At 49.3% G+C, this 17,225-nt stretch overlaps 2 protein-coding genes across 7 annotated transcripts; one reads left to right on the top strand and one right to left on the bottom strand.

Annotated features, from left to right (window-relative positions):
• The first annotated feature begins 21 nt into the window (after positions 1-21).
• On the top strand, positions 22-2,710 carry LOC119176255 (vesicle transport protein SFT2C). Of its 4 annotated transcripts, XM_037427453.2 has the most exons (6): positions 22-418; positions 513-578; positions 666-751; positions 1,390-1,507; positions 1,595-1,653; positions 2,422-2,710. In XM_037427453.2, exons 1-6 carry the CDS (start codon positions 221-223, stop codon positions 2,525-2,527), a joined length of 633 nt encoding a protein of 210 aa, XP_037283350.2. In that variant the 5' UTR covers positions 22-220; the 3' UTR covers positions 2,528-2,710. The 4 variants fall into 4 exon arrangements, with proteins under 4 accessions (XP_037283350.2, XP_037283360.2, XP_075745413.1 ...); XM_037427463.2 differs by lacking the exon at positions 513-578 and having other exon boundaries at positions 79-418; XM_075889298.1 differs by lacking the exon at positions 666-751 and having other exon boundaries at positions 79-418; positions 518-634.
• Positions 2,711-5,239: 2,529 nt separating this feature from the next.
• LOC119176277 (7SK snRNA methylphosphate capping enzyme) lies at positions 5,240-17,059 on the bottom strand. 3 transcript variants are annotated; one of them, XM_075889296.1, is made up of 5 exons: positions 16,934-17,059; positions 15,270-16,686; positions 12,223-12,449; positions 7,882-8,000; positions 5,240-5,905 (listed from the first exon to the last, which is right to left on the bottom strand). In XM_075889296.1, exons 2-5 carry the CDS (start codon positions 16,644-16,646, stop codon positions 5,727-5,729), a joined length of 1,902 nt encoding a protein of 633 aa, XP_075745411.1. In that variant the 5' UTR covers positions 16,647-16,686; positions 16,934-17,059; the 3' UTR covers positions 5,240-5,726. The 3 variants fall into 3 exon arrangements, with proteins under 3 accessions (XP_075745411.1, XP_075745410.1, XP_037283379.2); XM_075889295.1 differs by lacking the exon at positions 16,934-17,059 and having other exon boundaries at positions 15,270-16,792; XM_037427482.2 differs by lacking the exon at positions 16,934-17,059 and having other exon boundaries at positions 7,882-8,008; positions 12,231-12,449; positions 15,270-16,792.
• Between the last annotated feature and the right edge of the window lie 166 nt (positions 17,060-17,225).

Genomic DNA, 17,225 nt, shown 5'->3' with positions numbered 1-17,225 from the left:
CGAGCGGTCTCTCGTATCGTACGCTGATGTTGCGGGCTGGCTCGCCCGCTCGCCTGCGCGCGCTAGCTCGGTGCCCAAGACCAGCCGAAATCACATTGTAGAAATGATGACACCTAGCTTTGGCAGCCGTCATGGTCCTCGCCCCCGATAGGTTTGTCTCGTTCCCGCGTACGATGATTGCCCGTGTGTAGGCTACGAATTCCGAGTCGCAGTTCAAAATATGGGCGACATAAACAGACAGCTGAGAGACTACCTCAGCCGCAATGAAGCGAAGAAAGAGAGCTCAATATTTGCGAGCACCGAATCTCTCAAAAAGTTGCTCAGCCCCAGCAGCGGTAGCTCCGAGCCATCCTCTAACGTCGGCGGCAGCAACGGCTGGTTTTCCGAGGCTGCTGACGACTCCTGTTTGCCTAGCCTGGTACGCCTGCCCTTTATCTTTTCTTCGTGCTACATGTCGTTCCCTTAACGATCACAACTGTGTAATAACGTTTCATAAATTTCACTGCACGCAGAGTAGAAAGCAGCGCATTGTTGGCTTCGCTGGAATGCTGCTGATGGGCTGCTTCTGCATGGTTTTGGTACGATATGGCTCGTCTCACCATACTCTCTCCTTCGGACGGAAACGTCACTTGTTGTATGATATTTTTTTCTTTATTTTATTCCAGGCAGGACTTTATATTCCCGTGCTAGTCTTCAAGGCCCGGAAGTTTGCTTTGCTCTACACGCTAGGAAGCCTTTTTATAATTAGCAGGTGAGGGTGACTCGATTTCATTGACACGTGCCACCCACCGAAGTTGCTCAGTAAGGTGCTCGTTATCGCCCATGTTATCGTCGAATGCAACGTAACATGGTGCAGCTCAAGACGATCCACGTCGTAACTTAACGTGAACAGCCGAAATTAAGAAGTGTGACGCCACAGTAACGTGAGCTGTGACGTGAAACAGAGTTATAAACTAAAGATGTGGGCGCACGAAATGCAAGTAAAAATAATGTTAAATATTAGCATGTTGCTTATTAAGTCGCTCGCATAAAGAAAGACTACACAGTGAATGCCATCTTGTCCGTCTATAACTATCATATAACTATTTCAAGGGCGTCGCCCCGAAATTTTATGTTTGCTTGCCCGTGTATGAATGCATACATTCAAACACATGAACATATATTATGTACGGTTCACCCCCTCCTCCCATGAAAAAATATTTCTGGCCATAGTCTGTGCAAGCCTTTCTGTGTTAAAGTTGAAAACTGGCACAGTGACAAGGTGCACTCAGCAATGTGCATTTCAGTTTTAAATAAAAAAAAAGTTACACCAATTGTAGCACTTGACACGCATTGAAAGCAGCAGAATACGAGTTTTGACATTGATTGAATTTCTTTTCTGCAACACAGCTTTGCCCTGTTACGAGGACCAATGAACCATGTAAAGCAACTGTTGTCGCTGAAGCAGCTTCCATTTACGACTGCCTACTTTGGGACCACATTTGCAACACTCTACTTCGCATTGGTGGTTCGTAAATAGCAAATCCATCAGTTTGTTGAAAAGAGTGGCACTGCTTAAAAGTTAACGCCCTAACATGCCTACTTCACTTTGCAGGTCAAAAGCACACTATTGACGGTGCTGTTCACAATATGCCAGTGTGCAAGCATAATTTGGTAAGTAGTGTGGCTGCATCGTCTGCATTCTCTAAACCTTGCGCAGTAGGACAACTCACTGACCCAACAGCGAGCACAGGAAATTAATTTGCACTTTTTGCACCGAGCCGACCAATCGAGTAAAATGTAATGGTTTGGCTTGCTAGTTAACTTTTGTAGTAGCTTGGATCACAGATTTTCTCATCCAGCACAATTAAGCCTTAGTGCAATTGTGGATACCAAATACATCTGACGTGTTCATTGTCAAGATTGGCATATCACAAATGTATACTTATATGTTCTCCTGCCTTTCATTTTAACTTGGATGTTGTAACTCAGTTCAACAGTGCTAGTTTGGTATGTCTAAGCTGAAACACCATTGAGGCTTCAAGTTCAAAAAGAGGGTCATTCGTTCGGTAGTAAATATGAATAGGCGGACTATTGCGACTGGTGTGTACCGTACTCGCGTATTGAAAGAGAACAATTTAAAACTAAGTAACCTGTATGTTTGTTTCTGCAGTCTTCAGTTCAGGTTGTGTCAGTGTAATTTCGACTGTAGAACAGAGCCAACATTATCTTAACAGACCAGATTCACTGTGACATCAAATAGCCATCTCGAGCAATCGCGCATACCAGTTGTTACACACACTAAAAAATGTTATGTCTCGTTTGAAGTTCGTTTTGCCCAGAAAACTTTCTTTGGGCAGTAGGACTTGTTTTCCAGACATAGTGCTAGCAGCAGCTGCGTAGTGAAGCTGCATCAATTTTGTGTACCTTTCAACGTTGCAGGTTTGTGCTCGCCTCGATCCCTGGTGGAGAGACCGGACTAAAGTTCTTCTCTCGTGTATTCACCGGTGCAGTCTCTCGAACTGCAAGCAAGACGTTACCCGTTTGAGTGAATTCATAGACAATATGCTGGACCACACTTATGCGAGCCCACAAAAATAGAGTTGTTACTCGCCATGGTAACTCTTTGCAAACTTGTACATATGACATCTATTTAAGATCGTTTCCCAATTAGTCGTTCACGACTGTTCAAAATGGTTATGAAATAAAAGTGTACTTTTGTAATTTTTAAGTTGGGCAGAATCTGCGCATCGGAAATGAAAAATTAACATACCATAAATCATACCTTTCACACCTGTGCTCTCCCAAGACATCGACGGGGCTGGCCAGCCCAGCCTGGAGCTGAAACATAGGAGCTAAGCAAACATGCAAAGTTATCCCCATCACTGCATGTGTGCAGATGGTAGTAGGGTGAGCACAAGGCAAGCAACCTATGTGACTGTGACTGACTAGACAATTGGATAGGCTTCAGCACGATTTAGAAGAGGACACACAGACTTATGACCCAGAGGACTATAGGAGATGGTCTCCCATGGTCCTAGACTAAATCGCCCTGAAGCCTATCCAATTATGTACCAACTCGCCCAAGTCGAAGTGCTTTTTGACTAGACAAATTAGTGTTAGCACAGCTCTGCAATGTAAAGAAAGTTGAGACATCTCGTTGGCTAACAATCACTGCGTTAACATACACCATGCAACGGTTGAGATTTTCAATTAACACGACAGCATTGAAGACCTTGTTTCACTATAATTCTGGTGTCAGTGTCGTTGGTTGCGATTGAAAAATCATCTATGCGCGACCGAAAAATCGTGAACAATGGAAATAGAGTAATAAATGATAAAGAAACCCTGGAGCAGAGTGGGGAGCGAACCGGGGTTGTTGGGGTCCGAGTGGGGATGGAACCCGGGTCGTTAGTGTGGCAAGCGGATGTTTTACCACTACCACACGGCCACGCCTCTGCTTGTGAGAACAGTGAAAAAAAACTTTCTCTGCTTGGAAATGCAGTGAAAGTAGCTTTCATGCTTCGCAAACCCATGCGTCCTGTATATATGCTTCACAATGCAACAGAAAATATTGCAGTAATAATGCGTGGTCAAGCATCCATTGTCTGAATATGTAGTAGTAGTTGTTGTTTTCCTCTGCAATTGGCTCGTACCCAAAGGAGGAGGTGAATGTATTTATCATAATGGCTCCGTGGTTGAAAGCCAGTACCCCACTACAAAAGGCACACAAGCTGCTGCACCTATTTCGGACCTCAGGACCAGTAAACCGAAAATAAAAGGTCCGAAAATTTTTCAATTGAGATATATGTGCAGTTTGTTTTTGCGAACATGATGTAGCAAGAATTTCGCGAATATGAGCTATATTAAGGAAGTTACAGAGGTTAGAACATCAGTCTAAGCTAGTTTCATATTTTCACGCTGCCTCTCCCCCTTCTCCCTTCCACGAAGGGGAAGGCGTAGCCCATCCTCGTGACTCCGCCCACTTCGAAACGACTCTTCGTCAGCGAGTGACGTCATCGGCGAACTTGATCAGTCGCAACGCACTTCCGCTTGCTGCGAAGCAAGGTTGTTTGTTTACCGTTGGCCACACCAGCCACGGGTAAGTCGCGTAAGCGTCAGGTTCGAAGTGTTGACCGTAAACGATCAGGTCCCCGACATGTCGCTGGATGGCCAATTCGCTTCGGCCATGCAGTGCGCAGGGCCCCATCGTGAGGCACCCGGTGCGGATGCTTCTCCACTGCCCAGGCGCTCAATTTGCAGCCAACGACAGAGCAACACTTTACTCGTGTTGCTCATGTCAAGGGTGAAGTACGTTCATGTGTGTGCACAGGCGCTGTAGTTGAGCGAGGAGTGTACACGTGCATGCAACAACTGCGAGACTGGTCCTTACACCGCAGTGCCAAGAAACAAGGGGCAGTTTCGTAGCTATGGGTGGGAACAGGAACTGACGTTGACTTCACTATTTTTTCACACCTGATTTAAACCAATCGGCGAGCTGCGTGCTACATCAGGTCGCCGATCGCGAAGTTGACGTCACTGCGCGTGCAAGGGGGTCGATCAGGCGTAAGAAAGATGCACGGGAATTGTTTTTCGAAATAGAGGCTCTGTGCGGCGCGCAGCACTGTTATATTCAGAAAACGTGATCGCTGCGGTCTAATCTACGAATCGCTGAGCTTGTATGGGGGGTGTAAAAAAAAAAAGTAGGAGCCTATTTAGTGGCCCTTTAACGTAATGGGTGTATAGGAAAATCGAAAAGGTTTCATGCGCAAAGTGTTTGAAGTATGCACTACGAACAGAATGTTGCTCTCGTGTTCGACTCCTAAAAGCAAAGCTTTAGGGTACCCTATTTTTCGTGTTTACTGTTCACACCTACCACACTATGCTGACTGTAAAATGACAAGCGATTTTCTGAAACATGCTTAGTTTTCCCAATTACAGGTATGCTCATGTGATCCCTAGCCCTTTCTACACCACAGGAAGTTGGCAAGATCAAGATAGCTACTTTGAGAAAAATTATCTGTTCTACAGTCTTTTATATACCAAACATGCACTCTTTTCAGAAATAATGGCAGCACTGCTTAAACTTAAGGCCACAGAGTGAACTGACACAGTAAGAGTGCCTGGATAAGCACTGCCTGTTGCCTCTTCTGTATTCATAGTCACTTTTACATTTTTATGTGTAGAACAAGTAGCGCAACGACAAATTCAAAACAGTGCAAGCTATGCGCATAGTTCTGCAATTCTAAAGTAACTGACATTTTTTTTGTCATCTTAGAGCAATGTTTAATCAGTACAAGAGCTCATTCCATGACCTCCTTTACTGGCACACAGTTTGCATTGCAAAAACACTGCACTGGCTTTTTATCAGCCATGCTTTTTGGACGTGGCAAAAAAAAAAAAAAGTCACTGTGACACGACTCCCTCAATGAAGAAACGGAGGCAACTCGAGAGAAGCAAACACTTGATGGCGCTGCATTATGTGCATGTGGAGAATGTCTCTATGAGGAGAGCAGAGTCCCATTTGGAAGCAAACACGGAACGATGAAAGAGGCACCGAACAAACACACAAAAAAATTCTTACAGGGAGATTAGAGAGAAAAAAAAAAACGCTGTTCAGTGAATTGACGAGCACACTTGCAAGGCCCATCCTGTGTATGGTGATGCACCGGGAGGATAGTCTGATGTGCAGCGGAACAATCACACGGGACAAAACAAAGATCACACTGCCCAACACGAGAGGGAAGTCATTCTTTCTTTCCGCTCGCCTTCGACGTGGCAGGCGCACAGCTCCTGTTGTTATTGTTGGTGGTGGCATTGGTGGTTGTGTTGCTGCTGCTGGAGACCGTTGCATTGTTCTCCGGCCGACTTTGCGACTCGTCGAGTGAGCCTGCTTTGGTGAATAAATAGAGGGGCCTCTGGAAGCCTGCATTAATGAAGTGCAAGAATGACTACAACTAAAGCATATGTACAATCATAGAATCATCATTTTTCTATGAAAGGTATTGTGCCCTCAAGGCCACAGCTATTGCAGAAGTAAATGGGTAAGAGAAAATATTGACACAAAAGAGAAACGACGCGAAGGCCAATTAAATAGCAGAGCTCGTGGCATTGGTGCACTTCTGTGCTTTTCACCAAAGCTCGGCGCGCCCTTTTTCCTCTCGCCAGAACCACCTACGCTCAAGCATGCACTACCATTAGTCAACTCCTTGAACTGGCTTCCTTCTCACTTACTTAGCTTTACCCATGCTTTACCCTCTCAACAGGCTTGCTCCTTTGCGTGCTTTTCCACTATCCCATCCCAGCATCCGTGGTGACATCACCTGTCAAATTAATTAAGGCGATGTAGTGAGCAGCAGGTGCTGTCAAGTGGGTGGACAAGAACCAGTTTGCCCGTTTATTTGCAAGTGCGCACTTGCCTTTCTCACTCCCTTTACACGGCCAACGCGGCACAGCAAAGGGAAGAGCGATACCAACAGGGGCAGCACTTGCACACGACTGCAATGCCACAACTCACTTTCTAAGTCTGGGTGCTTCAGGGGCCCTTAAAAAAATTGCGCTTTGCATTTTGCCCCCACTGAAATGCAACAACATACATAAACAAGTGCTTTAAAAGAAGCCAACCAACCTGGAAATTTACTCAGACATACTGTCCTTTTGTCATTAGTGCACTGTCCTTTACTTACAAAAGCACACAAATTTCTGTAAGAGTAATGTTGCAGATAATATAAGGACAATATGCCTCTGCGCAGAATTATTTGTTCGGCAGCAGGACGGAGCTTTATAGTGAAACCTGAGCTGTGAACTCTTGCACAGGAAGTTCATGGGCTGGACCACGTAGTGTAGTGATCAATGCTGGCTTTTGCTAACAGTATGTAGAATATCTCTGATGAGTGTGCTATGTCAATTCTATTATTCTAGCTGTGTCAAATATAAGTTTTGTACAGAGATGCTCACTTCTTATTGAGTGAAATTCATGATGCCATGCAACATTCATAATCATGTGCATTTTTCTACGACAGCAGTCTCGCACGCAACTTAACCCGCACGTGATTGTCTCTGCACCCCCCCACCCATGCATGTTCATGGAGTACACATGCATTGCCAGACTCGATTTTTTTTTTTTTTTTTTGCTGGGACACCCCTTGTAGTCATCATGTATTGATACATAATCGTGAAACAAAACGATACTTCAGAATCAGTATCCAAATTTTTGTGTTTTTTGAGGTGGGCATCGATGTGTTGGTGGAATCTTGGTGCTAAATCCCCTTCAGAAACGACCCATACATGAGATTTGTGAAAGGTCTTTTAAATTGCAATGTTAGCTGTCATTTAGTACAGACTATCCCCCCCCCCCTCCTCTCTTCCTACTTTAATGTCCCAGCCCTTGCAAGAGTAAATTTTCGTGACTGCCGCCCACTAGTTCAGTTGAGTTCGAGACCCCTATTTCGCAAGCACTACGCAAAATATTTTAAACAGTGTATCGCATAGAAGCAATACATTTCTGGCAATGCATCATTCTTATTGAAAACTTTGTAGATTAGAAATAGCACTACATTTCAGAATACAGCTCTAGTTAAATTTCCATTTTATGACAGTCCCCATCTGTCCAGAAACTAGCTGCTCAGAAGGGCCCCCTAGGTGTTCTAGTTCATCGCAAGCAATCATAGCCCAACAACGTGGCAACTGCAATTTTTCACCGTAATACTAACAACTAAAATCTAATTGAATCATGTGCTGCCACAACTACTACTGCAACTGGAATTACCGACAGCCTCACAAAAATGCATGGTGTATCCAGCGGATCCATGCACTAGAAGCTTCAGATTAGCCAAGCTTCACCGCAAAACTGTAGTTGACAAGGAGGAAAAAAAGAAAAGAGCCAAATTTCAATGCACTAACCTTTGGAAGCATGTGAAGGCGTGGCAACAAGTTCACACTTTGCAAAGCCGACTTCTGGTGAAAGCAGGTACTCGTTGAACTTTTCTGGCCGAAGGGTGATTGCGTGATAGTTCTTGTACGTGGTTTCCTACAAAATAAAACTTCACATCAATGCAAGTCTACTATGGACATGCAACAAAAGAATGGAAAAAGGGGGGACAGAGAGAAAGATTCGTGCATCATTTATTAGCTCATCAAATCGGCTTCCCAGAACCCTAAGCAGTAGTCGTACTACAGAAATGCAAGCGAATAGCACGTTTTGCTGGTGAACAATTGCGGTATCAAAGAGAGAGAGATCAGAAAACATGAGCAAAGAAAAGAACAATAAGGCAAGTCGGATAGAAAATATTTGTCCATGACAGCGTAGCTGTACTCAATACGACTAGCAACATGGGAGAGAGTGGCCTTGTCGGCAGAAAGATTGCACATGGCTTCAACAAACCCTCATTTCTGCAACTAAACATCTGGGAGCATTCCCTTGCGAGACCAGCATCCAGTTGTGAAAGTAAAAGTTGTTGATGCCACGGGTGATCCTAGATTAGAGCTCATGAAGACATGCGCTCCCGTGTTGCATGTCACACTGAACGTGACTGTACATGTTTTGTGCAAAAGTGACCCAGCTTAAAATATGAGAAAGAAATTGGAACAAAACAATAGACACATACTTGCAAACTCCGAATGTCTGAAAGTTTTGTGGACATTACACTCAGAGGGGTGTGGCATCTTCTGAGAAAACTCGTTTTTAAAATGATGTAACGTTAAAAAAGATAACCCCCCACCAAAAAACAAAAACAATTTACCCAAGGAATGCACAAGAACGTGGGGTGAGGGAGAACCCTCCACTGTAGTTCAATTGATACAGCACCAAATGGTTAACTTGAAGGCTGTTGGTTTGAATCCCAAGGATGAAAAGGGTGCCTTTTCGTACACTTCATTTTTTTTAAAATTCAGGTGGTATGGTGACCCCGCTCCTAACTGCAGCGGACGATCACCGCGGGTTCACGCTTAGCGAGCCACAGGGCCGCTACTCCGTTTACTCGCGTGTAGCGCACCGCTCCGCGCGCGCTCAACTGATAAGGCGTTTAGCGCGGCGCGGCAAATAGACAGTGTTCTAATGTAACAGTACACAACACTTTATTGCCTCTGGCGGCACCCCGAACAACAGCACAACGTCCGCTCCCGGGACGCGGGTAGCAAAGGCACCCGCACGCGGACGTTCACAATAAGGGGAAAACCGCGAGCACGTCGCAGCTGGCAATGGCGAGCTTTGACACGCCGGTCGGGAAAAGGTCCCTCGCGGCTATGCTGCGCACTCTCACGATGGCCACTGGGCCTGGTCGCGAGTGTTAGGGCAAACCTCGTACGCGCTGGGCCTACGGCAAGTGCGGCTCGTTGTGGTACGACCACTTCAAGCACTAGGCACCGCTGTGGGCTTAGCGTACGCTACCGAAGCTAGCACTCAAGTAAACACGCCTGCCGAGGTGCCCAAGGCCACCCCAGGCAGGCTGCAGTCCGGCGATTCCCAAAGGGGACGCGGACGAAGGAAAACACGTGCTTACCCGGCGCCGACCAACGGAGAAGAGAGCGCTCCCTCGGCGCGCGCAGTGGCGCGCGCCGTGCCCGAACGTGGCGCCATCTATCGCCACGTGGTGTTAACAGAGCAGGAAAGCGAAAGGGTGTGGCCGTGTGGCGGAATGCCCGCGAAATGGTCGCAGGCGCGCCTCAGATCCCCACATCCTCCTCTCCTTAATTCACCCTATATACCGGTCTGCAAAGGCAGCCGGTCGTCGCCCATGCAAGCAAAGGCGTCATGCAATGGGCAACAGCTAGCCTCAGCCTCGCTCTGCAACTACTGCTGAAGAAAAAAAAATAAACAACACAAGAATACACTTGACAAATACAAGGGCTCCGCGGGCTGTTGCCGCTGAGAAAGGGTCATGGCCCCTCCCCACGCGCAGCGCGGTTCGAGGGCCTCGCTGGCTGGCGGTGGCGGGTGATAGGAACGCGCGGCGAGAATGTCGCCTTGGATGCGCTTTGCCTCGACGGCCAATTGCTCCAAATCACGGAAGCGACTGCCGCGCAGGTACGCCGAAAAGGTCGGGTGTGCCTGCCTAATCACCCGTTCGACGCGCTCCTCGTTCGAGGCTCTGGGCTCAGCGATAGAAAAAAGGTCTTCCATCGCCCGTACGTACTCCTGAAGCGACTCATCAGGAGCTTGTGTGCGGAGCTCGAGCTCGCGCCGCATCCTACTCTCGTAGTCAGCGGGTAAGAATTCGCGCAGGAAGGCCGCGCGGAACTCCTCGAGGGTTGCTGCTCGGTGGCCGGAAAGCCGATGCCACCTGGCCGCCGTGTCAGTCAGTGCTGCCGGGACGACGCGTCCGAGCACTTCCTCGTCGTCTAGACCCATGGCTCTCTGATAACGTGCGAGGGAGTCCAGGTAATCTCTTGCACTTTGCAGATCACCATACCCGCTGTAGGTCGGAACGGCCAACATGACAGCGGGATGAGGGCGTTTCGGAATGGCCGAAAGCGTTTGGACTGCCCCCGTGAGTGCATGAATCATTTGGGCGGCATTTTGCAGCAGCGTCTGTGCGCCCGCTTCAAAGGAAGCTGTCGGTGCATTAGCGGCGCGGGCGAGCGATGGGGAACTGTCTCCGAGCTCGATAAGCGGCGCGGTTTCAAAATGGATACCGGCCGTCGCGACTCTGGGGAGCGCCTGTTTTTCACAGCCGACTCTTGGGGCAGCTTCACGTGAAAATGCTAGGCCGCTTGCGGCTAGTGGTACAGGCGCGTGCTCGAAATGAGCTTGGCTGCTAGGTTGCGTAGCAGCCAGCGGGCAAAATTCGGCAACGGCTGAGGCCGCGGTGCCGATCTGCGCCCCGGAAGCTCCACTGAGAGCCGTTTCGGAGCGCTGTGACATGGAACTACCATGCATTCCAAAGGGAGCAGTAGTAGTCCATGTCCTTGTGCACTGTTCGGGTTGGGCTATGGCCCCGGACCCAAAACGCGCTACCTCTCCAATGGGAGCTGATACGTAGCGCCTCGTGTCATCCCGACTGGGGCTTGTGACAAGTGAGGGTGCGCGATTGTGATGCTCAAGGGGGGCACTGGCCCTGTTCTCGAGCAATGCGGTATCTGCTAAAAGCGTCAGCGGACAGAACTCACGCGGAGCAGACATAACGCGGGTAAACGCGGCGAGTCTAATTCGCAAAGGCGGGCTGACTCGGCTAAGACTAATCAAAGGCTTAATGAGCCTTTGATACCGCGTTGGGCGCCAGTATGGTGACCCCGCTCCTAACTGCAGCGGACGATCACCGCGGGTTCACGCTTAGCGAGCCACAGGGCCGCTACTCCGTTTACTCGCGTGTAGCGCACCGCTCCGCGCGCGCTCAACTGATAAGGCGTTTAGCGCGGCGCGGCAAATAGACAGTGTTCTAATGTAACAGTACACAACACTTTATTGCCTCTGGCGGCACCCCGAACAACAGCACAACGTCCGCTCCCGGGACGCGGGTAGCAAAGGCACCCGCACGCGGACGTTCACAATAAGGGGAAAACCGCGAGCACGTCGCAGCTGGCAATGGCGAGCTTTGACACGCCGGTCGGGAAAAGGTCCCTCGCGGCTATGCTGCGCACTCTCACGATGGCCACTGGGCCTGGTCGCGAGTGTTAGGGCAAACCTCGTACGCGCTGGGCCTACGGCAAGTGCGGCTCGTTGTGGTACGACCACTTCAAGCACTAGGCACCGCTGTGGGCTTAGCGTACGCTACCGAAGCTAGCACTCAAGTAAACACGCCTGCCGAGGTGCCCAAGGCCACCCCAGGCAGGCTGCAGTCCGGCGATTCCCAAAGGGGACGCGGACGAAGGAAAACACGTGCTTACCCGGCGCCAACCAACGGAGAAGAGAGCGCTCCCTCGGCGCGCGCAGTGGCGCGCGCCGTGCCCGAACGTGGCGCCATCTATCGCCACGTGGTGTTAACAGAGCAGGAAAGCGAAAGGGTGTGGCCGTGTGGCGGAATGCCCGCGAAATGGTCGCAGGCGCGCCTCAGATCCCCACAGTGGTAATTGTTATAATTTTGCCTATGCTTTGCTGGCTTAATTGTCTGTTGGTTTCATTGTTGTGTCTAACAATAACACAAGTCTCTCAAATGACGGTTCTTTTTTTTTTTGCATTAAAAATAAGGCAGCAATGTGAGGCCGCGCTTGCGGGATGTTGGGAAGCTCGAGGAAGTTTGGAACAGACCGACGAATCTGGAAAATTCTCGCCGAAAAGTGGTAGTAAGAGGAGCGCAGAAAGAGGAGGTGCTTGCCGTGAGCTTTTTCTTCTTGGAATACGAGTGGAAGGGCTGTGCCTCGAGGAGCATGCGTCCGCCAGGCCGCAGCTGGCGGTACATGCGCTTGAACAGGAACCGCACCCCGTCGTCGCCCCAGTTGAGGTGCACCCACTTGGTCAGGCTCAGGCAGAGGATCATGTCAAACTCCTCCTGCTGCGCTTCCAGTTGGGCCTCGTTGTCCATGATGTAGTTACCCTGTGCGCAACGCATACACAGAGCAAACACTTGGTCAGACACAGCAACCTAGCTGCACAAGTGAAGCAGCAGTCTGGGCAGCATGGAGCATTTAGATTACAGTGAACTTAGCCTTTCTCTCGCTTTTCTGTGCACTATGTGATCGACATTTCAAGGCCACCCAACTGGGAGCAAGTTTTTTTTTTTTTTTCCCTTTAATCACAAGACTGCACTAAAGACCAATAGAGAGAGAGATATAAAAAGTGCTCCCCATCGTATCTTAATTTCTCAATCTTTCATCAAGTCTGTTACGCAATGTGAAAAAAAAAAAAAAAAAAAAAACGCTTCACAGTTTTACAACAAACCGGTAAATATGAGCTAATTCAGCATTCCTCTTCAGTTGTTTCCCTACACATAACCTCAGAAACTTGACACACCTTGAATGTGGTTGTGCCTTCAGTCAACGAAAACACAGTGCAAGTGCACTGCAATGTTCTTTTATTTCACAAGTAGTGTGAGTACTAGTGATTAATTGTATTTCACATCAACTGGCTCTGTTCCCAAAATGTCCTACCAGTGGCGCAAATTGCCCCATAATCATCGTCAGCCTAACTACACCTACTGCCCTGCAAAGGCCTCTCCCAATCATGTGCTCTCTGCTGCCACGTCATACCTGCAAACTTGATCTCATCTGCCCATCAAATTTTCCGTCTCCCTCTCAAGCCATGCCTATTTCTTCTTGATTTCTACTATGATATCCTAAAGCCCTGTTTATTCCCTGACTTACCCTATCTCCTAAGGTTAACCATACTCCTTTTCATCACCCATTGTGTCCCCCTTCAATTTAAGATGAACCCTCTTAGTTGCAGGCTTCTGCTCCACGGGCAAGTACCAGTAAGATGCATCTGTTATACGCCTTCCTCTCGAGGGATGGTGGTAGACTACCATTCACGACTGGAGAATGCTTTCGGAATGTGCTCCACTCCACTCCTTTTAGTTTTCTCTACACTTACCATAATTTCGCGATGACTAAGGTGCTTCTATGCATAGCACTGACGCTTTAGAAGTTCTCAAGCCTTTCACTCCAACATCAGTGTAATTTGCCTACAGTGTCCCTGTAGAGGGATGCTAAAGTGAATTTTTTTTCTTGTTTTTCGAGGACCTGGATGCGCTATACCTCGAAAAACATGAATAACCAACAAGCCCGCCTTGCCACCTTAGTCGGCTAAAGTGAAACATTAAAACAGTTCAGCACATGGACATCGGTGTTATGTCATAAATTTTAAAGCTTTTGTGTAGCCAAATTGGCTGAAAGAAATGTTCCGAAACTAGTCGGGCTAAGATCGAGTCCCCCAGAACATGTACACAATATTCAGTGATGATTACATAGGCCCAAGCAGACCCCGTCAAAAGCTACAATGTTACCACAAGCCGGTGAGGGAATTGTAAAGTGGCATAACCTTCTTACCTTTTTCTTTTACTGCATTTTCGCTCATTAAGAGTGCTAATTCTAATATTGTGAATTGTAATTAACTAATATGAAAAAAATCGTTTCTCTGAAGAGTCCCTTCAAGGCAGAGAGAGATATATAGTTCTGGAATGCATGATGAACACATACCATACAAAAGCAACCCTGGTTTCATCTACAAAGCTTTAGGTAGTATTGCATTTGCTTAGTTAAACTCTGCACATTATTTTCAAGGATGCATTTACTTTTACACAAGTGGAAGAAGAATGATCACCAGAGGGAAAAAAAACAACAACTGTGAAGGTCCCTTTTGATATCTCAATTTCCCATCTAAACTGCAATACCAGTATGTTGGTGTAATGATACAGATTTAAAAGGTATTTTCGTATGCTTTGGTCAATATTGTTAATGCACGGTTCTTAACACTCACTAACTAGGAGCTTATTGCCAAACTTCTTATGTGGAGACTACACTGCTCTCGAAGTCCTCTAGATTTGAGCTAGCAAAACTGGCAAAAAGAGATAGCGCTTGATCATTGCACAGTTACATACAATCAGTGCACCTGCACTTTTCGAACTAGTTTGCTAGTTTAACCAGTTTTAAGGTGGCAGAATCTATAAGTCTCGGCTCATTTCATCAAATACAGGCCTGCATGCCAGCCAGGGTTCACCGCATTCCCTGTACAGTTGGCCACCAAAGTTTACAGACCACAAGAGTGCGTGCCAAACTGCCTGTTCAGGCCACCTAGCGGTATGCCATGTACCGTCGATTGCTGCAATGTGCCAGAACCGGGTGGTCTTGTTATTCACTAGTATATTGGCTCTCTACAGCCGTAAAAAGAGTGTAGGTTGTTTTCATGCAAAGCACTTATCTGCGGTATTAGCATCCTACTCGTACTTTGATAGCACAATCAAGACCACAATGGTATACATTGAAGGATGTGCCATTGGGTAGATGCCATCTTGTGAGAAAGACCGACTTATAGCAGTTGTGTTGACAGAGCACCCTTGAGACAGAAGCACGCAGCCACAGCTGCTGAGGAGCGTGTTACGTTGATAATGAAAGGTGGCAAATATTTGTGCCCAGTTGGAAAATAGCCATGCCATCGATACAGGGATAGATGCGTCTTGGGGGTAGCACTGCAGTAAATCACCGCTTTATAGAGGAAGTGTTGCAAAGCGGTTCTTAGCCACATGCTCACATGGTCCGTACACACTATTGAGGTTGGGTGGGCATGTCAGAGAGGTAAGTGCGGGGCTTGAGCCACAGTTCTGCAAGAGTAAGAATTGGCACTTCGACTAGCTTACAAAGTGCATGGACGAATCAGATAAACTGTCTGTTGTGTGTGTCTTCAGCAAGTAGTTCACACTCACCTCGACGAAGAAGACGTTGTTCGGGAAGGCCACGGACTCTGGCCGGCGCCCGGGCAGCGCGGCAGCCGCGATGGGACCGTGGCAGATGGCCATGGAGACCGGGAACCACATCTCTCCGGCCAGCGCTGCCGTCAGGTAGTGGCGCACGTTGCGGCGCGCGGCGCGGATGAGGCCGCCGTCAATGTCCAGTCCAATCACCTTGCGCGGTGCGAAGTCTCGCGCCAGGGACAGCGTCAGGTGGCCCACGTTGCAGCCGATGTCGAGCACGTCTCGGCCCTTGAACCACTCGGGCTTCATGGCCTTGAGCCGCGGGTCCTCTTGGCCTCCGCCGTTGCGGTAGCCGTAGTACCTGTTGTAGTTGCCGTACTGGAAGTGGGCGTCCTTGGGCCTGAAGTGCATCTGCTGCTGCTTCTTGGTGCTGGACGCCGCCGGACGAGACGCCGAGGCGGCCGCGGCGCTCGAACGTCGCGTCTCACCCGAAGACTTGCGACGCGAGAACTTGCCGGGCGAACCCTGAGGCACGACGGGAGAGACGATCTTGTCGACGGGAGCAGCCGCGGAGGACGCAGCGGGCGTTTGAGTGCTCCCGGACGTTTTCCGAGAGGTCGTCGCCGCGCTGACGGCCGGAGAAGGCGTCGTCACCGGCGCCTCCGCATCGGTAGCGGAAGCACCATCGACGATATCGGTCGTTGAAGAGGCCTCGGGAGCCGTGGCATCTGTAGTAGTAGTAGCGGTGGCAGTAGCGGCGGGAGTCGTCGTATTGCCTTCAACGGCGCCCGGGTCGTCCTCACTCCTAGACTTGCGCTTGTACCTACGTTTTCGCTTTCGCGAGCCGGGCGAGATGAGCTTGAATTCGATGTCTTCCCCCGAGTTTAGGTTCAGCGGGTCGTTGATGTTGGGCGGGATGAGCACCTCCACCTGAGTCCTGTGCCGCGGAGTCGGCACAGGAGACGACTTGGGCGTCACGGCGTTCGCGCGCTTGTTCACCTCGTCGTCAGCGAAGCTGGCCAGGTTCAGCGGGTCGTTGATGTTGCCTCCCAGGAGGAACTTGGTGGGAGGCGTGAACAGGTCGCGCCGTCGCCTCTTGAACAGGTGCTTACTGTGGTCGGTCGCGGCGCCGAAGGACTGACGCCGCTTACCGTGAATGCCTCTGCCTCCCGTCGGCACGGGCGGCTTGTTCTGGTTGCTCGCGGGCTCTTCGCGTGCGGCGGCGGGCCTTCTGAGCACGCCGGACTCGGCTCCATTGGCGGGCTTCAGGGTCTTGGGCCGATGATCGACGCTCGCCGATCGACACGTCGTCCGCTGGAACACGGCTGTCGATCCCCGCTTGGACGACATGTCCACGTGAATTCCGGGCACGGCCACGGCCGTCTCCATGCTTCCTGTCGATTTTCGTCGGTCACAACGTGACACGCGCCTGTTGAGGAGGGAGGAGGAAGACAAAAATCAAATTACGTTGCCGCAACGTTGATCAGTCGTCGCGCCCAACAGACCCACGTGGTGTTGTTTACACGCACGGCGCGCTAGGAGCGAGGGTACACAAGGGACGCCATCTTGCTCCAAGGCGCCCACGGCGCTATGGCCAGGCAAAACGCACTGGGCGGACGCAGCATGCTTTCGCCGAGTGCAGCAGCTCAAAGATGGCCACAGGCAATCAGTTTTACCTGAGAAAGACTTCGCCGTGCCTGAAACTAATCAGAACCGAGCCAAATAACGCCTGGTGGGCACTCCAAAGTGAACGCCTAGTAACAAGCTTGCCAGCTTCAGCACAACTGCAAATGGCAGCGCGCTTTCTGAATTCACCGTCGCGAGATTGGCTGATTGGCTGCTAGTCGCGCCGCCTTTCGTCGACCTAATTGTGAAACGTAAACTGATTGACAGTTCGACCGGCATTTTCGGCAACTTGGACGCTTAAAGCAAATACGTAAGGCCTCTGTTTTGCTCCGATAACAAATG

Source organism: Rhipicephalus microplus, chromosome 3, assembly GCF_043290135.1.
Source record: "Rhipicephalus microplus isolate Deutch F79 chromosome 3, USDA_Rmic, whole genome shotgun sequence".
NCBI lineage: Eukaryota > Metazoa > Arthropoda > Arachnida > Ixodida > Ixodidae > Rhipicephalus > Rhipicephalus microplus.
This window is presented reverse-complemented; position numbering and strand designations above follow the sequence as displayed.